This window comes from Magallana gigas, chromosome 1 (genome assembly GCF_963853765.1).
Source record: "Magallana gigas chromosome 1, xbMagGiga1.1, whole genome shotgun sequence".
Classification (NCBI taxonomy): Eukaryota; Metazoa; Mollusca; class Bivalvia; order Ostreida; family Ostreidae; genus Magallana; species Magallana gigas.
Window position 1 is genome coordinate 60,427,535 of NC_088853.1, and position 22,393 is coordinate 60,449,927.

The window sequence follows — 22,393 nt, forward strand, 5'->3', positions numbered from 1 at the left end:
TGGACAGCTAAAAATTCAAATGTTGAAAATACTAAATCTAACTTTCTAATATTATGTGATACTTACATTACAGGCATTTTTCATATCTTGGACTGATGTTCCAGCATCAGCCCTTCAGAGAATGAGTCGTCCAGCGACCATCACATTTGGTGATAAGTAAATCATCAAAAATGTTATATTACAGTTGCAAACTGATTTTCTATTTCACAGCTTGACAACTGAATATTATTTTGACAATGATTTAAAACTAATGATCCAGCATCATTGCATTCTGACCAGCAGAACACCTAAAAAACTTAACCTTAATATTCAATTTATCAGCATATTACAAATTGATCAAATTGAATATTTGCACAGTTCAGTTCATTAAATCATAACTTATCCTTGATATGAAAGATTTAATATTTTCCATTTATACCTCTGTATAAATTTTGTACATATAATATTACAAAATATACTTGCTATTGATCTCATAGCCAGTAAATAGGTATATAATTATAATATCCCACACAGAAAGATGGATATTATAAAATGTATTATAATTAATTTACTCAATGAGTTACCTGTTTACATGGGGTAACCAATTAGATGAACCTAGCTCTTCGTCATTGTCGGTTGCATCATCATAAGTTTCTGGAGGAGTGGAGTTTTAATGATCGGTCTCCTTTGGGTTGACTCCTTGCTCCAGTTAAATAACGATGGAACACTGCTTGGTCTGAGAGTTTTGCTCACTGGAGTCCATTTAAAATCTTCTTTTTTGAAGTGTCTCGAACAAACAACAGCTTCTTATGAAATCTAAGTTTAATAAATAATGTAATACTGTAGGGGTTCAAAAAATTGAGACAAAATGTTATACTCTTCGTCCTGCCCAGTCTGATTATCCATTCCCTTTTCATTCCTTTCAGTTGTAGATGTTATAATTTGTAAACATTAGATATTATATATGGGTCTACTTCCTAGAAATATCCATAAAATATTCAGAATGTTTGTTGTGGTTTATTTTTTTTATAATAGTAACATTGTTTTATCTAGAAAAAATAGTCCAACCGTGTTGAGGCTACGCTAGAACATTTTATCTATGTTTAATCATGTGACAAGAGTAACGCTACATGTACTGGATTCACTACATGCATGCAGGTTCCGGTTAAATCTATTTTATAAAGATGTTACTCGTATCTTTATGTGCATATCAGGATAGATACGAGGCAAGTTGGACATCAAATCACGATAAGCTGGTGTAAATATGTGTGACCTAGATTGTACAGTGTTGTAAACAAAGTTATTTCACCATTAAACCTTACGTTAAAAAGTGGCCCTGGATCCCTTCTGATAGCATGAATCCATGATTTTCGGAGTTCATCATTGATGGGGATTTTGTGGAACGATAACTCCGGGTTTAAACGACCGTTGCCAGTACACTGAGGCACGCAACAATGTCGATCGTTCTTCCCTTGCGTTGCAGCCGCCATTGTTGTGCTTTAATCGATCAACCGACCTTAGCCTCGTTTTGAAATCAAACGCGGGGCTTATGAATATTCTTTGAGAATGGAGTATAGTTATAATTTTTGCATATTTTTCTGGTTTGTTACCTGAACTTCTAATGTTCATTAAGAATTGGAAAAGTTACAAATATGTATGATACAAATTAATATAATGATAAAATCTACATGTCAATAATATCAAAAGAGTGGACATGAGCTCCAGATACCTTTGCTTGTACCTTGAATGGCAGCTTTGTGATAAGGTATTCTTCGAGGTCAGCAGTTCCTTCTAGAAATTCCTCTTTCCTAAGGCCCAGACCAAAGAAAGTTCGAACTTAATGTGATTCAATCCCGTCATTTCATCCCTTGCACAAATCTCCACCTCTTCATCTTAAATAGCAAGGGCATCAACGGTTCTAAATTACAAAAGAAAAAACTTACAATAATTATCCGTACGTGTAAGACTATCGAAACCTTTCTTCTGCTAACCATGGTCAGCACAAACAGTCATACCGGATCTGGATGTGGGCATGTATTTCAAATTTCTCTTCGATGTAATAGTTGACGGGATGGCAGACCTTAATTTTCTCGTTTGAAATAAGAAAACCTGTAATAGATAGCAGATTTGTTGTAAAATTTGATATCAAAATGATTTGATGACAATATTACGGTTGTATGTTTGATAGTTGTATAATGTGGTAGAAAACAAATAAATTCATAGGTTTTTAGCTCACCTGAGCTGAAAGCTCAAGTGAGCTATTCTGATCACATTTTGTCCGTTGTCCGTCTGTAAACTTTTTACATTTTGAACTTCTTCTCTAAAACCGCTTATCCAATTTCAACCAAATTTGGCACAAAGCATCCTTATGGGAGGGCGAATATAAATTGCAGAAATAAAAGTCCGATCTGTATTCAAAGCGGAAAAAACTTGAAACTGTAGAAAAAGGTAGGGTGCATTTTTAAAAATCTTCTTCTCAAGAACTAATAATTCAATTCAACGTAGTTTACCACAAATTATCCTTAAGGGAAGGAAAATATAAATTGCAAAAATTAAGTGCTAATTCTGATTCAAATCTGAGTTATTACGAAAAAATTAATAAAGGAAAGGCGTGTTTCAATCAGTTTAATAGGTTCGGGCTCGGCATACGGTAAAATGGGTAGGCAAGACTTGGCCTGAGCAAAACAAAAGATTGTCAGGTAATAATCTGCCAATCTCATTAAAATTTCGGGATATTAGATGGACCAGTATATTTGTATTCGCTGTAAATATTGCTTCAAAATAATGCGTATTTGGAATTGACGATTGCCGATCTGCCCCGGCTTTTATTTTGCCACGGCCCGGGTTTGCATACCCATTTTACCAAGACTCGTATTCCATACTTCTTAAACGATGTTCTTTGTTTAAATCAGCCATGACATTATACGAAAAAAGGTCGATCTGATTATCATGAATTTGCCTGCTATGCAACCGTTCGCGTATGAAGGGAAATTTTGAAACATGCAAAATATATTGGTGCCGATTTCGTGAAGTAAATTAAGGCTAAATATTTCAATGCGTTGACAGTTTTCACACATGACGTTGGTGTTAGCTTGTTCTGATTTTCGTTTCGTTTTCATTATTTATGCTTTGTAACCTGGGAACTATCGTCTGTATTTCGTGATTTTTACGTATCAAATCAAACAGAGACTATGGTAAATCAAACAGTTAACTATTTACCTGCGCAAATTAAGCAAAATCTGATGTAGGGGTACTGAAATACAATTCATTCTATCGGTAATTCGGCATTATCTTTTGCGTAATGGTACATTAATGCAATAAGTTTTGTTATGATGCTCGGCATTTTCTCGAGTTTATTCAGTTTAAATAGAGTTTGATATCGCTGACGGAAATATGTAGGTATATACATGTATATATATGATTCATATCGAAAAAATAAATTGTGTTCTTTATTTTTTATAGTGCATGTTTCTTGTGTTTAATTGTTTACAATTTCTATTTACTAACCATATTTGAGTGTTAAGCTTCGAATTATAAGCAAGATACAGAGATTTGCTCACAATTCTATGTTTGTACACAGATCTTAAAACCTAAAGATTAAAAAAGTAAAAAAATTGTCAATATTTATTACGAAAATTTTCAAAGTCTGTTCTTCCAGAAACCAACTTATTGAATTGTAAACTTAACCTTTTTAACTCACCTGAGGGTGGGGCTACAATGGGGGGGGGGGGGGCGGGGGGGGTCCGAAATTTATCAAATGAATATATAGAGTAAATCTTTAAAAATCTTCTTCTCAGAAACTAATCGCCCAGGAAAGCTGAAACTTGTGTTGAAGCATCCTCAGGTTATGTAGATACAAAGTTGTGAAAATCATGACCCCCGGAGGTAGGGTGGGGCCACAATGGGGGGTTGAAGTTTAACATGAATATAAAAAGTAAATCTTTAAAAAAAATTTTCTCAGTAACTGATCGGCCAGAAAAGCTGAGACTTGCGTGGAAGCATCCTCAGGTAGTGTAGATTCAAAGTTGTGAAAATCATGACCCCCGGGGGTAGGGTGGGGCAACAATGGGGGATCAAAGTTTTACATAGGAATATATACAGTAAATCTTTAAAAATCTTCTTCTCAGAAACTAATCCGCCGGCAAAGCTGGAACTTGTGTGGAAGCATCCTCAGGTAGTGTAGATTCAAAGTTGTGAAAATAATAACCCCTGGGGGTAGGTTGGGGACACAATGGGGGGTCGAAGTTTAACATATGATTATATAGAGTAAATCTTTAAAAATCTTCTTCTCAGAAACCAGCCAGGAAAACTGAAACTTGTGTGGAAGCATCCTCAGGTAGTGTAGATTCAAATTTGGGAAAATCATGACCCCTGGGGGTAGGTTGGGGACACAATGGGGGGGGGGGGGGGTCAAAGTTTAACAAAGGAATATATAGGGTAAATCTTAAAAAATCTTCTCAGACACTAATCAGCCAGACGAGTCTTTATAATTGTTAAGACTTTGGCCCCAGGACAATTCGTTGGCCTCACGAGAAGGTTCAGAGTTTGATGTATGTTTATATCCCATATATAAACTATTGTGAGGGATCTTTTTGAGAACTGCAATACTCAACATATGATATGACTATAAAATCATCCTGTTAGAAAAGGGACTAATGATTATAAACATAAGAATATCCAGAGGAAAATGGATTTTATTTATACAGGATCTACATGTATTATTGTACATTGTCCAGATAGTTTGTATTATGACTCCATTGAGCTGAATTTATCATACTTATTGTTCCTCAGGTGAGCGATGTGGCCAATGGGCCTCTTGTTTAGTTTGTTACACATTTAATTGCTTTATGGTTCTGATTTTAACCATACCAAAAAAAACTAGCAAGTAAATTATATGAAATGAAGAAAGAGAAGAAATACCCCCTCTTAGGCCCTAAATCAATCCAACATTTATTGAAATGTTTTACGTACGCTGTAAAATCAAACAATGACACAAGTGTCTTAAAGAAAAATTTGGAAATCATTCCATCCCATGTCTTTGGAGATCACAATGAGGTAATAGGTAGAAGGGGTTGGGGGGTGGGAGTGATGCGGGGGTTATTTCCATTTGATTTTTTTATAGATCTGCTCCTAGCCTCATAATATCCGTTAGCAATTAGGGTCTTCCGTCTTCAGCGGAATACCCTTCTATTACTCTATTGTTTCTTTTTCACTTTTCTTATTCTTTTTTTTTTCTTACCGATTTTGTGCAGACGATTTCTCGGAGATGGCTGGGTCGATTTAGCTCAAATTTTCAATATTAACGTGTTTTTATCTGAAGCTGATACTTTTTTTTATTCTTGAAAATACACTTTCGGTCAGAAGTTGTCCGTTTACGATTTTAAAAAGTCAATTTTGTCCGTCAGGATTCTCAAAAACGAGTAAGGATAAGTGGCTGAAATTTTCAGAAATGATAGATCTACCTTTTTTCTGGTGCACCTCGGTCAAATGAATGTCCGCCGTCACTTCCGGTTGTCATCGGAAGGAAAGTTGAAAAAATAAATTTTTCGACTTTTTTATTTTATAATATTATTTTTTGAAATTGTTACACCTTATAGTGACCCTCTTACTGATTAAGAATATGTAATTTGTTTTAAAATCGATCCAGGCATTCTCGAGAAATTAAGCGTCAAATTTCTGAAGCGAGAGTCCGAGTATCTCAGTCGATAGAGTCGTGGACATGGCCAAGGCGACCCGGGTTCAAGCCCCGAGTGCCGCAAATTCTTTTTAGGGTCTTCCGTCTTCAGCGGAAGACCCTTCTATTATTGTAATGTTTCTTTTTCAGGTTTTTTTTTTTTCTTTTTCTTTTCTTTACAATTTTTGTGCAGAAGATTTCTCGGAGAAGGGTGGTCCAATTTTGGTCAAATTTTCAGAATCGATCTATTATTATATAAACTTGATACGCTTTTTTTTATTTTGTAAAAATCACTTCCGGTTCGGACTTATCCGCCATTTTGTCATTTTTTAAAAAGTTCTTGTCCACGTATCTCCTCAAAAACGAGCAAAGATAGAAAGCTGAAATTTTCAGGAATGATAGAGGACATGAACGTCTAGCCTCACGAGGAAAATCATTGTCCGGAAATTCCGAGTACGGAAGCTAGCTGGGGTCAAATTATAGGACACGTTTTTGACGAAAACGTCTTGTCCACGCATCTCCTCAAAAACGTCCAAAGATATAAAGCTGAAATTTTCAGGAATGATAGAGGACATGAACGTCTAGCCTCACGAGGAAAATCATTGTCCGGAAATTCCGAGTACGGAAGCTAGCTGGGGTCAAAATATAGGACACGTTTTTGACGAAAACGTCTTGTCCACGCATCTCCTCAAAAACGTCCAAAGATAGAAAGCTGAAATTTTCAGGAATGATAGAGGACATGATCGTCTAGCCTCCCGAGGAAAATCATTGCCCGGAAATTCCGAGTACGGAAGCTAGCCTGGGTCAAGATATAGAACACACTTTCGATGAGTTTTCATTGTCCACACATCTATTTTAAAGCGAGAAAAAGATAGAAAGCTAAAAATTTCAGGAATGATAGAGGACATGATAGTCTAGCATCACGAGAAAAATCATTGTCTGGAAATTCCGAGTAGGGAAGCTAAATTTTAAAACTCATATTAAATGTGTTATAATGACCTCAAACTAATTTTAAAACATAATATCTAAGTTGCACTTTAATTCTACGTCTAATAAAATCTTTTTCCAATTGATGGGATGAAATTTAAATTTTTTGAAAATTTTAAATTTAATTAAATCGTAATAAAATGACCTCAGACTAATTTTAAAACATAATATTTAAGTTGCACTTACAATTTTGTGTCCAATGAAATTTTTCTCGAATTAATTGGATGAAATTTAATTTTTTTAAAAAATTAAAATTTAATTAAATCGTGTTTAAATGACATCAGACTAATTTTAAAACATGAAATCTAAGTTGCGCTTACAATTCTGCGTCTGATGACATCTTTTTCGAATTGATTGGATAAATTATAAATTTTTAAAAAATTTTAAATTTAATTAAATCTTAATAAATTGACCTGAGACTAATTTTTAAATGTAATATTGAAGTTGTGCTTACAATTCTGCCTCTAATGACATCTTTCTCGAATTGATTGGATGATTTTTAAATTTTTTGAAAATTTTAAATTTAATTAAATCGTGTTTAAATGACCTCAGACTAATTTCAAAACATAATATTTAGGTTACACTTACAATTCTGAGTGTGATGACATCTTTTTCGAATTGATTGGATGAATTTTAAATTTTTAAAAAATTTTAAACTCATTTAAATTGCATTAAAATGACCTCAGACTAATTAAAAAACATAATATCTAAGTTGCGCTTACAATTCTGCATCTGACGACATCTTTCTCGAATTAATTGAATGAATTTAAAAATTTTTAAAAATTTTAAACTCATTTAAATCGCGTTAAAATGACCTCAGCCTAATTTTAAAACATCGTATCTAAGTTGTGCTTACAATTCTGCGTCTAATGACATTTTTGTCGAAATGATTGGATGATTTTTAAATTTTTCAAAAATTTTAATTTCATTTCAATCGCGTAAAAATGACCTCAGACTAATTTTTAAACATAATATCTAAGTTGCACTTTGAATTCTGCGTCAAATGACATCTTTGTCGAACTGATTGGATGATTTTTAAATTTTTAAAAAAATTTAAATTTAATCAAATTGTGTTTAAATGACATCAGAATAATTTTCAAACATGATATCTAAGTTGCTCTTACAATTCTGCGTCTAATGACATCTTTGTCGAATTGATTGGATGATTTTTAAATTTTTTGAAAATTTTAAATTTAATTAAATCGTGTTTAAATGACATCAGACTAATTTTTTAACATAATATCTAAGTTGCGCTTTGAATTCTGCGTCCAATGACATCTTTTTCGAATTGATTGGATGAATTTAAAAAAATTTTAAAAATTTAAATTTAATTTAATCGTGTTTAAATGAGATCATAAAAATTTTTGAACATGATATCTAAGTTGCGCTCACAATTTTGCGTCTAAAGACATCTTTTTTTAATTGATTGGATGATTTTTTAATTTTTTGAAAATTTTAAATCTAAGTAAATCGTGTTAAAATGACCTTAGACTAATTTTAAAACATAATATTCAGGTGACGCTTACAATTCTGCGTCTGGTGACATCTTTTTCGAATTGATTGGATGAATTTAAAATTTTTCAAAATTTTTAAACTCATGTAAATCGCGTTAAAATTACCTCTGACTAATTTCAAAACATAATATCTAATTTGCGCTTAAAATTTTGCGTCTAATGACATCTTTTTCGAAATGATTGAATGATTTTAAAATTTTTAAAAGAAATTAAATTTAATTGAATCGTGTTTAAATGACATCAGAATAATTTTTAAACATGGTGTCTAAGTTGCGCTTACAATTCTGCGTCAAATGACATCTTTGTCGAACTGATTGGATGATTTTTAAATTTTTTGAAAATTTTAAATTGAATTAAATCGTGTTTAAATGACATCAGACTAACTCTTAAACATAATATTAAGGTTGCGCTTTAAATTCTGCGTCTAAAGACATCTTTCTCGAATTGATGGGATGAATTTAAATTTTTTTTTTTAAATTAAAATTTAATTAAATTGTGTTTAAATGACATCAGAATAATTTTCAAACATGATATCTAAGTTGCGCTTACAATTCTACGTCTAATGACATCTTTGTCGAATTGATTGGATGATTTTTAATTTTTTTGAAAATTTTAAATTTAATTAAATCGTGTATAAATGACATCAGACTAATTTCAATACATAATATCTAAGTTGCGCTTTGAATTCTGCGTCCAATGACATCTTTCTCGAATTGATTGGATGAATTAAGCGTCAAAGTTCTGAAGCGAGAGTCCGAGTAGCTCAGTCGATATAGTCGTGGACATTGTCAAGGCGACCCGGGTTCAAGCCTCGAGTGCCGCAATTTTTTTTTTTACTATTTTACGCTTAAATGTACGTTTTTATCTTTGAATTGATAAGTTTGATCTAATCTATTCAAAAATTGGACGGGAGACCCACTCGTTGCTCGCAACGAGATCGAATCTAGTTTTTTACTATTATTCGTTTAGATCTACGGTTTTATCTTTGAATTGATAAGTTTTATCTAATCTATTCAAAAATCGGACGGAAGACCCACTCGTTGCTCGCAACAAGATCGTGTCTAGTTATAAATATAATCATAAGTTTATATTTTCCAATTTCATATTTATATAAACTGACAATCTTTTTCACTGAAAGCCCGAAGAAAAAATTCTTTTTTTTTCTTTCCGATTTTGTGCAGACGATTTCTCGGAGATGGCTGGGTCGATTTCGCTCAAATTTTCGATATTAACGTGTTTTTATCTAAAGCTGATTCTTTTTTTTTTTTTTTTTGAAAATACACTTCCGGTCAGAAGTTATCGTCCGTTTACGATTTTAAAAAGTCAACTTTGTCTGTCAGTATTCTCAAAAACGAGTAAGGATAAGTGGCTGAAATTTTCAGAAATGATAGATCTACCTTTTTTCTGGTGCACCTCGGTCAACTGAATGTCCGCCGTCACTTCCGGTTGTCATCGGAAGGAAAGTTGAAAAATTAAATTTTTCGACTTTTTTATTTTATAATATTATTTTTTGAAATTGTTACACCTTATAGTGACCCTCTTACTGATTAAGAATATGTAATTTGTTTTAAAATCGATCCAGGCATTCTCGAGAAATTAAGCGTCAAATTTCTGAAGCAAGAGTCCGAGTACCTCAGTCGATAGAGTCGTGGACATGGCCAAGGCGACCCGGGTTCAAGCCCCGAGTGCCGCAAATTTTTTTTTTACTATTATTCGTTTAGATCTACGGTTTTATCTTTGAATTGATAAGTTTTATCTAATCTATTCAAAAATCGGACGGAAGACCCACTCGTTGCTCGCAACAAGATCGTGTCTAGTTATAAATATAATCATAAGTTTATATTTTCCCATTTCATATTTATATAAACTGACAATCTTTTCCACTGAAAGCCCGAAGAAAAAATTCTTTTTTTTTCTTTCCGATTTTGTGCAGACGATTTCTCGGAGATGGCTGGGTCGATTTCGCTCAAATTTTCGATATTAACGTGTTTTTATCTAAAGCCGATTCTTTTTTTTTTTTTTTGAAAATACACTTCCGGTCAGAAGTTATCGTCCGTTTACGATTTTAAAAAGTCAATTTTGTCTGTCAGGATTCTCAAAAGCGAGTAAGGATAAATGGCTGAAATTTTCAGAAATGATAGATCTACCTTTTTTCTGGTGCACCTCGGTCAAATGAATGTCCGCCTTCACTTCCGGTTGTCACCGGAAGGAAATTTGAAAAATAAAATTTTTCGACTTTTTTATTTTATAATATTATTTTTTGAAATTTTTACAACTTATAGTGACCCTCTTACTGATTAAGAATATGTAATTTGTTTTAAAATCGATCCAGGCATTCTCGAGAAATTAAGCGTCAAATTTCTGAAGCGAGAGTCCGAGTAGCTCAGTCGATAGAGTCGTGGACATGGCCAAGGCGACCCGGGTTCAAGCCCCGAGTGCCGCAAATTCTTTTTTTTTATACTATTATTCGTTTAGATCTACGGTTTTATCTTTGAATTGATAAGTTTGATCTAATCTATTCAAAAATCGGACGGAAGACCCACTCGTTGTCTAGATCTAGTCTAGTTATAAATATAATCATAAGTTTATATTTCCCCATTTCATATTTATATAAACTGACAATCGTTTTCACTGAAAGCCCGAAGAAAAATCGGGGGGGGGGGGGGGGTGTTGCGTAGGCATCAGAGTAGGCATTGCTAAGGGAAAAAGGTTATCAGGGGACACATCAGTGGTGTCTTTGTTTTACATGTCAGCCAACTTATTTTAAAGGGAGAAATCCCCCTTCCAAAGTTACATATTCATCAGCTGTTCTGCATGTAGGCATTGCTTACCCCTATCCCCTTTTTTCCGGGGTGGGGAATGTTTTTTTCCTGCTCTGAGGAATGTGGGACTAAATTTTAAAACATTATGAATGTGTACATGTATTTTTGAATTGACCAATTTAAAAGAATTACTGTTCACAGTTTAGTGTTTATTCACCATTCAAGGACCCTCAGGGGGCATATACATAAAAAATATTAATGATTGTAACAAATTATGAATAAAATAAAAGCCCAGAATGTCCAGGTTCATATTACAAGCAACCATATGCAAAATGATTTGATCATCAATACAGTGAAATATATGTGTGAGATTTACATGGGTAAGGTGGGAACATAGTAAAGTATCGGCAAAGTGTTAAATAGGATTATATATTGACTTTACACACGTATCTACTGATTGTGAGTGGGGTTTAGTTACTTTACCAAACCTTGACAGATAATACTTTATACATGCAATGTTATTCTCTCGCGGTATGTTACATGTAATTTCACCTTTTTAAAATTGCAAAACATTTGCCCACTTTATATCACCAAAAAACATTTGTTATTTTCATTTAAGATTTTGTACCTCTTTTTCAATGTTTTAGCAAAAGAGGACAGAATTTACTCCACAACAAGTAAAGATGTTGGAGGAGGCATATGAACATGGTTTGAGGAAGGGAAAGACCTGGTTGAGTGGTCGCCAGGAATTGGCAGGGAAATTAAATTTAACAGATGTGCAAGTCAAGGTAGTTTTTTTTCATACGTTAAATGTTTTCTTTTAAATAATAATCACATTATTGCTTAAATTGATTAAATGCTCTAGGTTCATCTATATTGTTTTCAAATCAATGTCCACCAAACTCAAAGCCAAAGGCTTGACTGGGGTTTTCTGAAGGTTGTCTGTTATTGTTGTTATAAACTTGTCACAATCTAACTTAGTTCTCAAGAACCATCGAGTCAGTTTTTAATGAAAAATAACAAAAAGCATTTTATCTCGTATTAGCTAATGACGTCATGTTACTGCAAACTTGAGCTGAGCTGACATGATGGGAGAGTGTAAAAAATATTACATTCATGTCTTGTGACATGTAAAAAGTATTTTCAGAGTTGTTGAAAACCGTTAGGCCTGTCGGCAAGGCCGCTTCAAATGTTTCTTGACCAATAACTTTATGGAAATCATCGGTCCAAATAACCGATTGAAAAAATCGGACATAATGCCTAGCCTAATTTTATCAGTCGGGATCTGAATACAAATGTGAAGGTCATATAAACAGTAATGGTGGCAATGTCGATCGAGTTTGTAGAAAAGGAAAGCCACGAAAACGGGCCAATTAAATATATATTTTACTAGAATACCAATGGTCCTTGAGAGTTCAAAGCTATGATATAGTATTTCATTATTATTTCATCCACACCCGGTCAGTTCATCAGCCATATTAGAACTATGAAACACAACAGGGGTCTACGTTTTTCAAGATTTTTAAACAAAAGTTGATATGTTGCAGTAATTAGAGTGTAGTAAAGACAGAGAGTGTATGTGAGAGAGTTGAAAATGAAATGTCAACTCAGAAAATAAAAAAAAGAATTATGAAAGTAAGGGTTAAATGAATAGACTGATAATAAGAGGCACATGACATGGATATTTATAACGTATAAAATCATTTCTTTGATGCATATTTTTCTTTATTTACAATAATACATGTTTCTGGTCTGACAGAACATTGTCTAATCTGACAGAACCTTTCATTGTGTCGGACCATATGTCTGACAGTGATAAAAAAAAACTTCAACAGCTCTGTGTAACAGGAATGGGAGAAATAATGACAGACCAGACCAGAATTTGAACTGGGCCCCCTGAATCTCTAGTCAAGTGGTCTACCAACTGGGCTATCTGACGCTGGTAATGGAATTCCGGTTTGTTCCATCTCCCATCCCGGTTTATCTGTATATTACCTCAACTTGATGTTGAATTAAGGTGTCTGGATTGTTAATAAGGTTCAGTGTAATTTTGAATATCCAACTAGATCACTACAGTGTAGCAAAGAAGTGTTCTAGTTGGAGCAAATCAAAGATCTATTGTGAATTATATTAAGGTTCTGCTCCCACAAAAGAAATGTAATCAGCAGCTGATCTACAAATTTTCTTTAAAATGCTCACAATGAATATTAGTTTGAAAATAAAATTGCATCATTAGTAAATGAAATTAATTATCTTAAAAAAACCGAAAAAAAATGATAGTTGTTGCTAATCATTAGTAAATGAAATTAATTCTCTTAAAAAAACCGAAAAAAAGTGATAGTTGTTGCTAATGATTTAAGAAATTTGAATGACAGCTAGGAATAATAGTTAAGAACTTTAGCCTTATAGAAGAAATAACTTAACAGGCTGTAGGGTTCATATATATAGGTACTAAAATAATATTTAAAAAAATTCAAATTCAAAATTTCAACCTTACTTTCCCAATCTTAAACTTTAACATAAAAACAGTTCGATATTCAGCATGAACTTTTTTTGACAGTGTTTAGTCAATTCTAACCCTGCTCTATCGAGATTTAAAACTTTAATTTTGAAATATTATTTAAACAAAAGTTGTTTATCTGTAAATTTAAAAAGACTTTTTTAAAATAATTCTTGCATTATGTTTGCATGATGCCTCTGAGACCTTTTCACTTTTTTTTTAATGAAAGAGTACACAGGCAGGTTTTGATGTAGTTAAATGTGTTAATTAACCTTTTTCTCAATATATTAGATATTTGTTAGTATTATTATCCGTACTTCAATCCAGTTTCTTTTATTTACTTAAATGCCTTCATATGTACTAAATAACTTCTTAATTTCATAAATTTTCATTAAGTACAATAACTAGTAATATTAATATTATTATTGTTTTTTGGGAGTTGATTTTTATCAACTCTCTTATGCAATTACTCAGGCAAATGTATGTAATGTATGCTGAAGCATTGTTTTTCAAGGAAACTTATCTATAAACACTTTGAAATAGTCAGGTTTTATATAATACGAACGATTTAGATATTTTTGTAGTATCGTGTATTCCATCGCCAGAGTTTAATATAGTTTCGTTCAACCAAACGCTTGGCTTTCTCCGTAAATCTCCGACAAACAGAGAGGCTCTCTTCCTTGTCGGAGATTAACGCAGAGAGCTGAGCGTCTGGATGAACGGGACTGGAGTTAAATATCAATAGTGCTTGGATCCATACACTTTTTAAAATTGTTTCGCTTACTTTTACATACTTTAAAATCTATCTTTAAATATTTATATCGGGTTTCTCTAAATTCCTGTCTGAAAAGTCTTATTAAAATTCATATAACAAAAAAGTGCGTAATTTTAATATAGACTAGAAACTAATTGCCACGCAAGATTAGTTGATTTTAAAATAAATGATTATCGATAAAATCAACTCCCAATCAATCAATCAATCATACTTTATTTCCTCTGTTAAGAGATATGACAACATACAACTAGCATACGATTATATACAATTTATATATGCGCGCACACACACACACACGCACACATACGTGTATGACGTGGCAACTGAACACCTTAACTTCCCACATGCAAATGGACACTTCTTGAAAAATGGAGTTAAAGGGAAGAAATGTTCATTTTTTCACTAGAAATAACAACTAATAATGGTATTAGACCTAATATGTATCAAAAAAGGTTTATTTAAATCCTTGATTTTCCACATACCAAATGAACACTTAACTCAAACACAACCAAGCGAACACTTTCATTTACACACTATCCATTTAACACTTCTAAAGCACACAGTCAACTGAGCACGTCTGGCACACACAGTCATTTCAACACGTATAATACACACAGCCAACTATGCACATTTTGCACACACAGTATCAACTGAACACTTCTAAAGCACACAGTCAACTCAGCACGTCTGGCACACACAGTCATTTCAACACGTACAACACAGACAGCAAACCAAACACATTTAGCACACACAGTCTCAACTGAACCCTTCTAAAGCACACAGTCAACTAAGCACGCCTGACACACACTGACATATGAACACATTTAGCACACACAGTCAACTAATCACTTTCTTTCGAAGACCTATGATATTACAGGTATCTGCGGCTGAAATCCATCTTTGTAAAAAATATATTTTCTGACCTTGACCTTTTGACTTAAAAAACAATAGGGGTCTTCTTATAATTTCAATGAAATGCTTAGAGAATCTTTAATATACTTCCTGGAAATGATTGTTCATACAAACAGAATGACAGTCGAATGGAAAGAAAAATGAATAAAACCATTGAAATTGCAATGTTGCAGCATGCTGTCAAAAAAGGTAACGTTATGGGGTATATAAAATCCTCTAAACAGCTTGACAGGGTGGGGTGTTTGACTATGAACAATGCCTTTTCATATATACTGTAGATACCTAAACTTTCTATTTTATACTTTAGGGGAGTTATGCTTAATAATGCTCATGCCAAAAAAAAGTAACTTACAGCACAGGTAACATATATTTATTTATAATTATTATGCAATTTTGGGACATTCAAATGATGCATACATTTCCACAACAAAATTTAATTTTTGAATGACGAAGTTCTGAGGTACAAAGCAATACATTTCATGCATATACTGTGTACAATATATAGTCTATATACTTTGACTTCGCTTTACACCAATTCCTCAGTTATGTCCACTCTGGGAGCTAACAATAAAGGTCAAACTCTGAATCTTGATCTTTGATTTTTTTTAATATTACATGCATTTGCAAAGAAAATTATAAGAATCTTCGTATTACAGTCCTTAATTTTTTAAATATCATGAGATATTCCATTATACAACTTTTTTATACATGTAATTATACTTAACAAAAAAAATTATACCATAGGTAAAAATTGTACATTTTGTCTCTCTCTCTCTCTGCATCAAATTATCTATTTTTTCAAATTAGTTCAATGAACATTTATAAATCTTATATATCTTCAACATCAAAACTTGTAATATTAACATGTACATTATTGACTCTTTATTCCACTGCAATCCAAGCACCATTTTATTTAATCAAAGCATTAGCATATAAATCAGACAAAGAATGAGGTTTGATAACATTTAAAATAGTGATGTAAAATAATACAGTAAAACTCGTTTAGTACGAACACGGATATAGCGAATTCTTGGATATAGCGAAGTCTTTTTGAGTCCCCGGTAAAATTCCTAACAAATCTTTGCAAATTTTTACGGTTAGAACGAATTCGGATATAACGAATTTACGGATATAGCGAACTGATTTTGAGTCCCGTAGAGGTGAATTATAACGAAATTTAACACTTTTATAACGAATGTCTTTACAGTTTAAAAAAGTTGGCACAACCGTTTAACATAATAGTTTGAATGAATTTATTTTCATATAATTTGTTCGAATTGCAATTATTAAAGGTATCAAAGTAATGTATTTTCATTCTAAACCTCAATTAGCAAAATTTATAGTCTTGTCTAAGAAAACATGTATATAGTGAGCTCGCTATAGTTATTATTACGAATTCGTTATACGGATATAGCGAATTACGGATATAACGAAGTAAATCCTTCGGTCCCTAGGACTTCGCTATAACCGAGTTTTACTGTACATACATGTAACATAAATGAGGAAAGTTAACATTTTTACATGTATATTTACATGTAATGTGAGATAATTATAAACCCATTCAAAAGTGGTATTAAGAGACATCCCACAAAATTTTATTAATCTCCAAAACAATATAGTTACTTTGCTAGTTTTCCCATGTATCATCTAATGGAAATCTAATAAGAAAATGTTAATCAAGTTAATCCATCAATTTCAGTTCTAACGTAAAAAGAGACACAGGTTGACAATATACTCTGGTACCTTAACTTTCATCAATATAAACAGCTTCTATACAAACATGTATTTTGCTCGGAAAGGGAAAAAACATTTCTGATAATTCCCCAATGACAAATTTTCACATTGAAAGTGCTGATCAATTTATCAACCTTCCCAAAATAACAAGCAATGGGAATAAATTTCTATGTCTCAGCATATGTCTTAAATAGTGTCTAATATCTCACTGATATCTGAATTTACAAAAAAAATATGTCTAAAAATGATGCTAAAATGTCAGAAGTGCAGTACCTTATTGTGACATTTTGAAAATGAACATTTTTTTAAAGACCTGTGAAAAAATAATAATAGTTTATGTTGAAAATAAAGACTTCCCAGATGATATTCAAAGTATTATGCTTAAAATGAAGACTGTAGGAACTTTTTTTGACCAAGCTATGGTTATACCTTGTCAGGTGTTCAACAGAAACAAGTGTCCCATGGGCCACATCGCTCAAGGGGGGTTGGGGGTGTTATGATTTGAATTAACTTGAATCTACACTAACTAAGAAGTGGTTCTTGAGAAAAACATGATACCAAATTTTTACTATTTCTTAAGTATCTCCTCTTGAAAGAGGGTGTGGCCCTTCACTTGAACAAAATTGAATCCCCTTTACAAAGGATGCTTTGTGGCAAGTTTGGCTGAAATTGGCCCTGTGGTTCTAAAGAAGAAGTTGAAAATGTGAAAAGTTTAAACAGACAGACACTGGACAAAATGTGATCAGAAAAGCTCACTAGAGCTTTCAGCTCAGGTGAGTTAAAAATGTAGTGTGGCCAAAAAACATCAATTTTAAAAATCTGAAAGACATTCAAATCAAAAAAGAATTTGTAAGTGTAAACCAACTTGATTTTTTTATTTTAGAAAATAAAGACACAAAGAACATTTTTACCAAATAGATTTATCAATTAGAGGGTTTGTGTGTGTTTCAGATATATATCTGTACAGTCAATATTTTTTACTTCCCCCTATGATACCTGTTTTCTCTTCTTAGAAGAAATCATATTTTTCTCAGCAAATTTTATTTTACTCCAGTGAAATTTTTTCAAAGATGGCTCTTTTTGTTGAGCATTCAAACAATCTATTTGACCTGGAGTTTTGTTTCTTCTAATGAACGAACTGAACTCTTTCTCTAACGCCCTCTTCTCCTCGGCTGTCCATACATGTCTTTCAACTACAATGATAGAACCAGCATGACATCAAAGTAAAGAAAGATAAATTAATGAAACTGTCTTCATACTTTTATGTCTTGATTTGTTAAGTCACTAGATAATTTAAATTCATAGGCCTTATAGGCCTATCGCATTGAATGCAGGGCATATTAAGTTGCCATTACACCTCAAATTTTTGATTGGTGGCTTCAATTTCTTTAGAAGTCGCCAATTTGGCGACTATTTTAAACTGACTTGACTATCACCAAATTCTGGAACTACAAACATTTTCACCATTTTTTTGTACCTGAAGAGGTGAAAAGAAGTTAAAAAGCTGTACATATATTGAGTTTTCTTTGTCCCCTTTATTAGTTTTTTCAGTCACACAAATGCAAATGAAATTTCACTTTGCATCAGTGCTCACAGAGCTCATGTAGACCAGATTATACAATAGCTGCCCCAGGTAATTGTTGGCTCCACAAAATTGACAGTTGTGAAATGCTGCATTAGCCGAGGGTCATGAATTGAACAAACTTGAATCTACACTATGTAATGACAGGTTTCACAAAAGTTTCTTTCTGGCCCAATGGTTCTTTAAGAGATTTTTGAAAGATGACACCAATTTTTCACCAATTCTTAATTATCACCCCTTGCAAGAGGGCATGGTCCTTTATTTGAACACACTTGAATCCCTTTATCCCAGAATGTTGAAATTGGCCCAGTGGTTCTTGCGAAGTTGAAAATGTGAAAGGTTTTCAGGACAAAATGTGATCAGCAAAGCTCACTTGAGCTTTTGGCTTATGTGAGCTAAAATCGTGAAGGAAAATGAAACAACTCACCAAATTTAAATTTCAACAATGAATTACTGTTCTTTGTGGTATTTTTAAATCAAGGAGTGGGTTGGTATGATTGTTAATAATGTAGAATGTAACCATGCAAGGTATGTATTTCCAAATGATTTACTGTCATATTACCTGTCTTTTTCTTCCTTTTGATATTCTCCATGTCATAGTCATGTTCTTCGTCACCCTGTTTATTCCCATCAAAATGCTCGTGCTCTGATGTATATTGTCCAGACGTAGCTACATGAATTAAGAATATGAGCTTTCAGTGTACAAAATGATTTCTCTCTCAATAGTTATTTAAAATGAAATTCAATTACAAAATTACTTGGCATTTCACAGAAATCTTCCTCCTCCTCGGCATCCAATTCATCTTCATGAACTTCATCTTGAATTAAGAAAGATTGACAATGGGTAACTATGGATTTTTTGTTTCCTTTTGCAAAGAAATTGCATTTTTATTCAATACAAATTTACAGTAATAAGCTTTCAACATGTAGATAACTATAAAAATTATTACCTGTCTGGCTAAATTCTATATCATCAAAATTTTTGCCTTTGTATTTGGACATATTCCCAGTGTAAATAAGGTGCATTATTTTAGTGACTTTTGCAAGTTCTACAGTATTTTCTGGTAGTCGATAGAATTGGCGATGTATTCTGATATCGTGTCCCATAAATTTAGCCAATACATCCAGATTTGTTTCCGAGAGTCCTAAAATTTGAGTCATTGTTGCTAAGTGCTTTCTTAACTTTGTGGAAGTAAGAGTTTCTGGGCATTTAGCTCTACAGGCCTTTGACAATTTTCGTAGACAATCACTTCCCCTTACGGGACAGGATGACTGTGGCTTGATAAATATGAGAGGTGATTTGATTCCCAGCTCATCTCTAATTTGTAAAACTGTGGAGAGGTGTTTCTGCATTTCATCTGTCAAAATCACAGGTACCTTTCTTCCCCCTTTTTCCTTTGATTTCAATTCTTTAATGGGTTGAGCAGAGTTCTTGTTCAAAACTTGATAGGCTTTTCTTAATGTCCTCATCTAAAGAATTGTTTTGAAGGCCATTCTCCAAATCTTCAATTTTGATTCTTTGCGCTTCCCCACTCCTCCTCCTATGGAAAAGGATTATCTGTGCTAAAAGAACTTCAATCAGGTTGCTGTAATTAGTTGCTAAATCTTTCTTTGCATGTAAGAGGGTACAGCAACTGCTAGCCTTTTGCTTTAGATATTTGTTCAGAACAATAACATATTCAGCTAAAGGCACAAACATGGGTTTATTGAATTTTGCTCCGTGTAGTGCACTGAGGGCATAAGAGGAAACCCTGTACTCCCATTCGTCCTTATACAACTGAAGAAAACGATCTGTTTCACTTAGTTCTTCATCATTTCCCTCAATTAGAGCTTGTGCTCGAAGGATCTGTGCACATTTGGTAAGACTGTGTCCGATCTTTAGTGACAAGGATGGTACATTAACCGTATTGTTTTCATACCCTGCAACAACCATGATTCCCTGGATAAGCTGTTCCCAATTCTTTGGCTTGATTACTTCTACCAAACTTCTAATACCATATTGATCCTTCATGACTATCAGAAGTGTACCAAGTTCTCGTAGTCTCTGAGAAACATACTGAAACTGATGATCATTGCAGCCAACTTTCTCGAATAGTCTGTATCCAAAAGACAATATCAAGTCGTCAGTCTGTAAAATTGATTTTACATCATCATCCCTCATTTTGATAAGCACTTTTTCATAAAATTCTTTCTTCTCTCCCACAATCGGCAGTAAGAGTTTTCCACTTTGGACAGCATTTTTGTTGGAAACACTTGGACTTTTAAAGGTACATCTTTTTTTATGCTTCCACAAGTCCTCTTTTTTGTATGTACCAAAACAGAATTGGCATGGGATATACAACTTTGCTTCTTTATGCTCATCTTCTCTTGGTCTGTACTTTGGTACTATCATTCCTGATCCTATTTGATAACTTCGTACTTATGTTCATAATTCCCCCGATTCACAAGTTTAGTCCAAAGTTGTTTCCTTTGAAGTGATCTTTTCGGAAATGACAATATCCTAGCCACTTCACTTTCTCTGTAATGACATTCAGTATAATGCCTGGAAATCCTTGTATTGTATTTGCCGCAAAATAGACAACACTTTCAATTTTCTTCTGACGCCGCTGAGATTAACATTTGATAATTACGTTAAAAATATAAAACTAGACAAGGAGTTTACGAACGCCTTTCCCCAAATTTTTTTCAAAATTAAATTTGTTGACGGTTTATAATGATGAAATTATGGTGTACGGATTCAAAATATTCTATATTTTGTAAAAAAAAAAAAAAAAAAAATACCGTACTTTTTTAATTATTTTACATCAAACGGATCATGTTGATTGCTTCTAGCTATCAATATATCATCATTGCCGATCATTCCTTTAAAATGAATACTTGTTCCATATCTTTTTAATATTTCAAATTCCTTATCAATACTTATCAAATACTTTTTCTTTGTACATTTTTATACTTTTTAATGAGTATTTTTTTTCAACTTTTGTACATTTTTGTACTTTTTCTGTGTTCATTTAAGTACTTTTTGTATACTCTTACATTCTTTTTAGCGGGTACTTTTTTGTACTTTGTACTATACTTGTTCTTTCTCTTTGTACTTTATGTAAAAAGTACAAAAATGTATCAAGTACAATAAAAGTACTCTTGTTAAAAGTACAAAAATATGCCAAGTACAAAAATGCACAAAGTACAAAAAAGTACTAAGCACGTTTTTATACTTTGAGTGAAAGTACTTTTTTGTACTTGATACATATTTGTACTTTTTCTATGTGAAAATACTTTTTTATACTTATCAAATGCTTTCAATGTACTTTGATGAAGAATAAAAAGTATATGAAGTATACTTTGTTGTTTTATTATTTTGTGACCAAGTTTTAAAGTAGACTTTTAGTACAAAAAAGTATAATTTTTTTTACTTAAGTTGGAACGACCATTAGCATTGTTTCAAATTTAGTCAAAAAAGTATTCTTTTTCATACATTTTTTGTACTTTTTTCGAATACTTTTTCTGTACTTAATTTTGGTATGGGTTAAATCACTTGCTGACTAAAACAGCACCAGCCGTGTTTTTCCTATGAAAACGCAAATTTCCAATCTTGTTCTGAATGGGGCTGGTTTGTGACTTTGCATTCATGTTGTCAACATTCCTTATTGTTTGTCCATGCATGGATGTACTCTAAAAGAAATAAAAAAATGTAACAATATAATACATGTGACCAATTATGAAATACATATTTTCTTTAAGGGTATATTATTTGTTAACCTGCCACTCCAGCTTTAAATTTTAAATATAATGATAGGTTATTCGTTGTACGCAATGTCTTGTACAGTGTATAATTATAAAAAAATTGATCATATTAAACAGTTGTAAAATATGACATAAAAATATTCTGACAATCAACTGTAAAGAATAACCAATACAATTAGAATTTTACAATTGACAGCCTCCATTTTGTGGGCATCTAGGGATCTTACACA

The 22,393-nt window shown here is 32.7% G+C and overlaps 1 protein-coding gene across 1 annotated transcript; it reads right to left on the reverse strand.

The window, feature by feature from the left end:
- Positions 1-17,444: 17,444 nt before the first annotated feature.
- On the reverse strand, positions 17,445-21,533 carry LOC105334983 (uncharacterized). The gene is made up of 4 exons (XM_066080001.1): positions 19,370-21,533; positions 19,178-19,237; positions 18,982-19,089; positions 17,445-18,030 (listed from the first exon to the last, which is right to left on the reverse strand). The coding sequence occupies exons 1-4, from the start codon at positions 19,887-19,889 to the stop codon at positions 17,825-17,827; spliced, it is 894 nt and encodes a 297-aa protein (XP_065936073.1). The 5' UTR covers positions 19,890-21,533; the 3' UTR covers positions 17,445-17,824.
- Between the last annotated feature and the right edge of the window lie 860 nt (positions 21,534-22,393).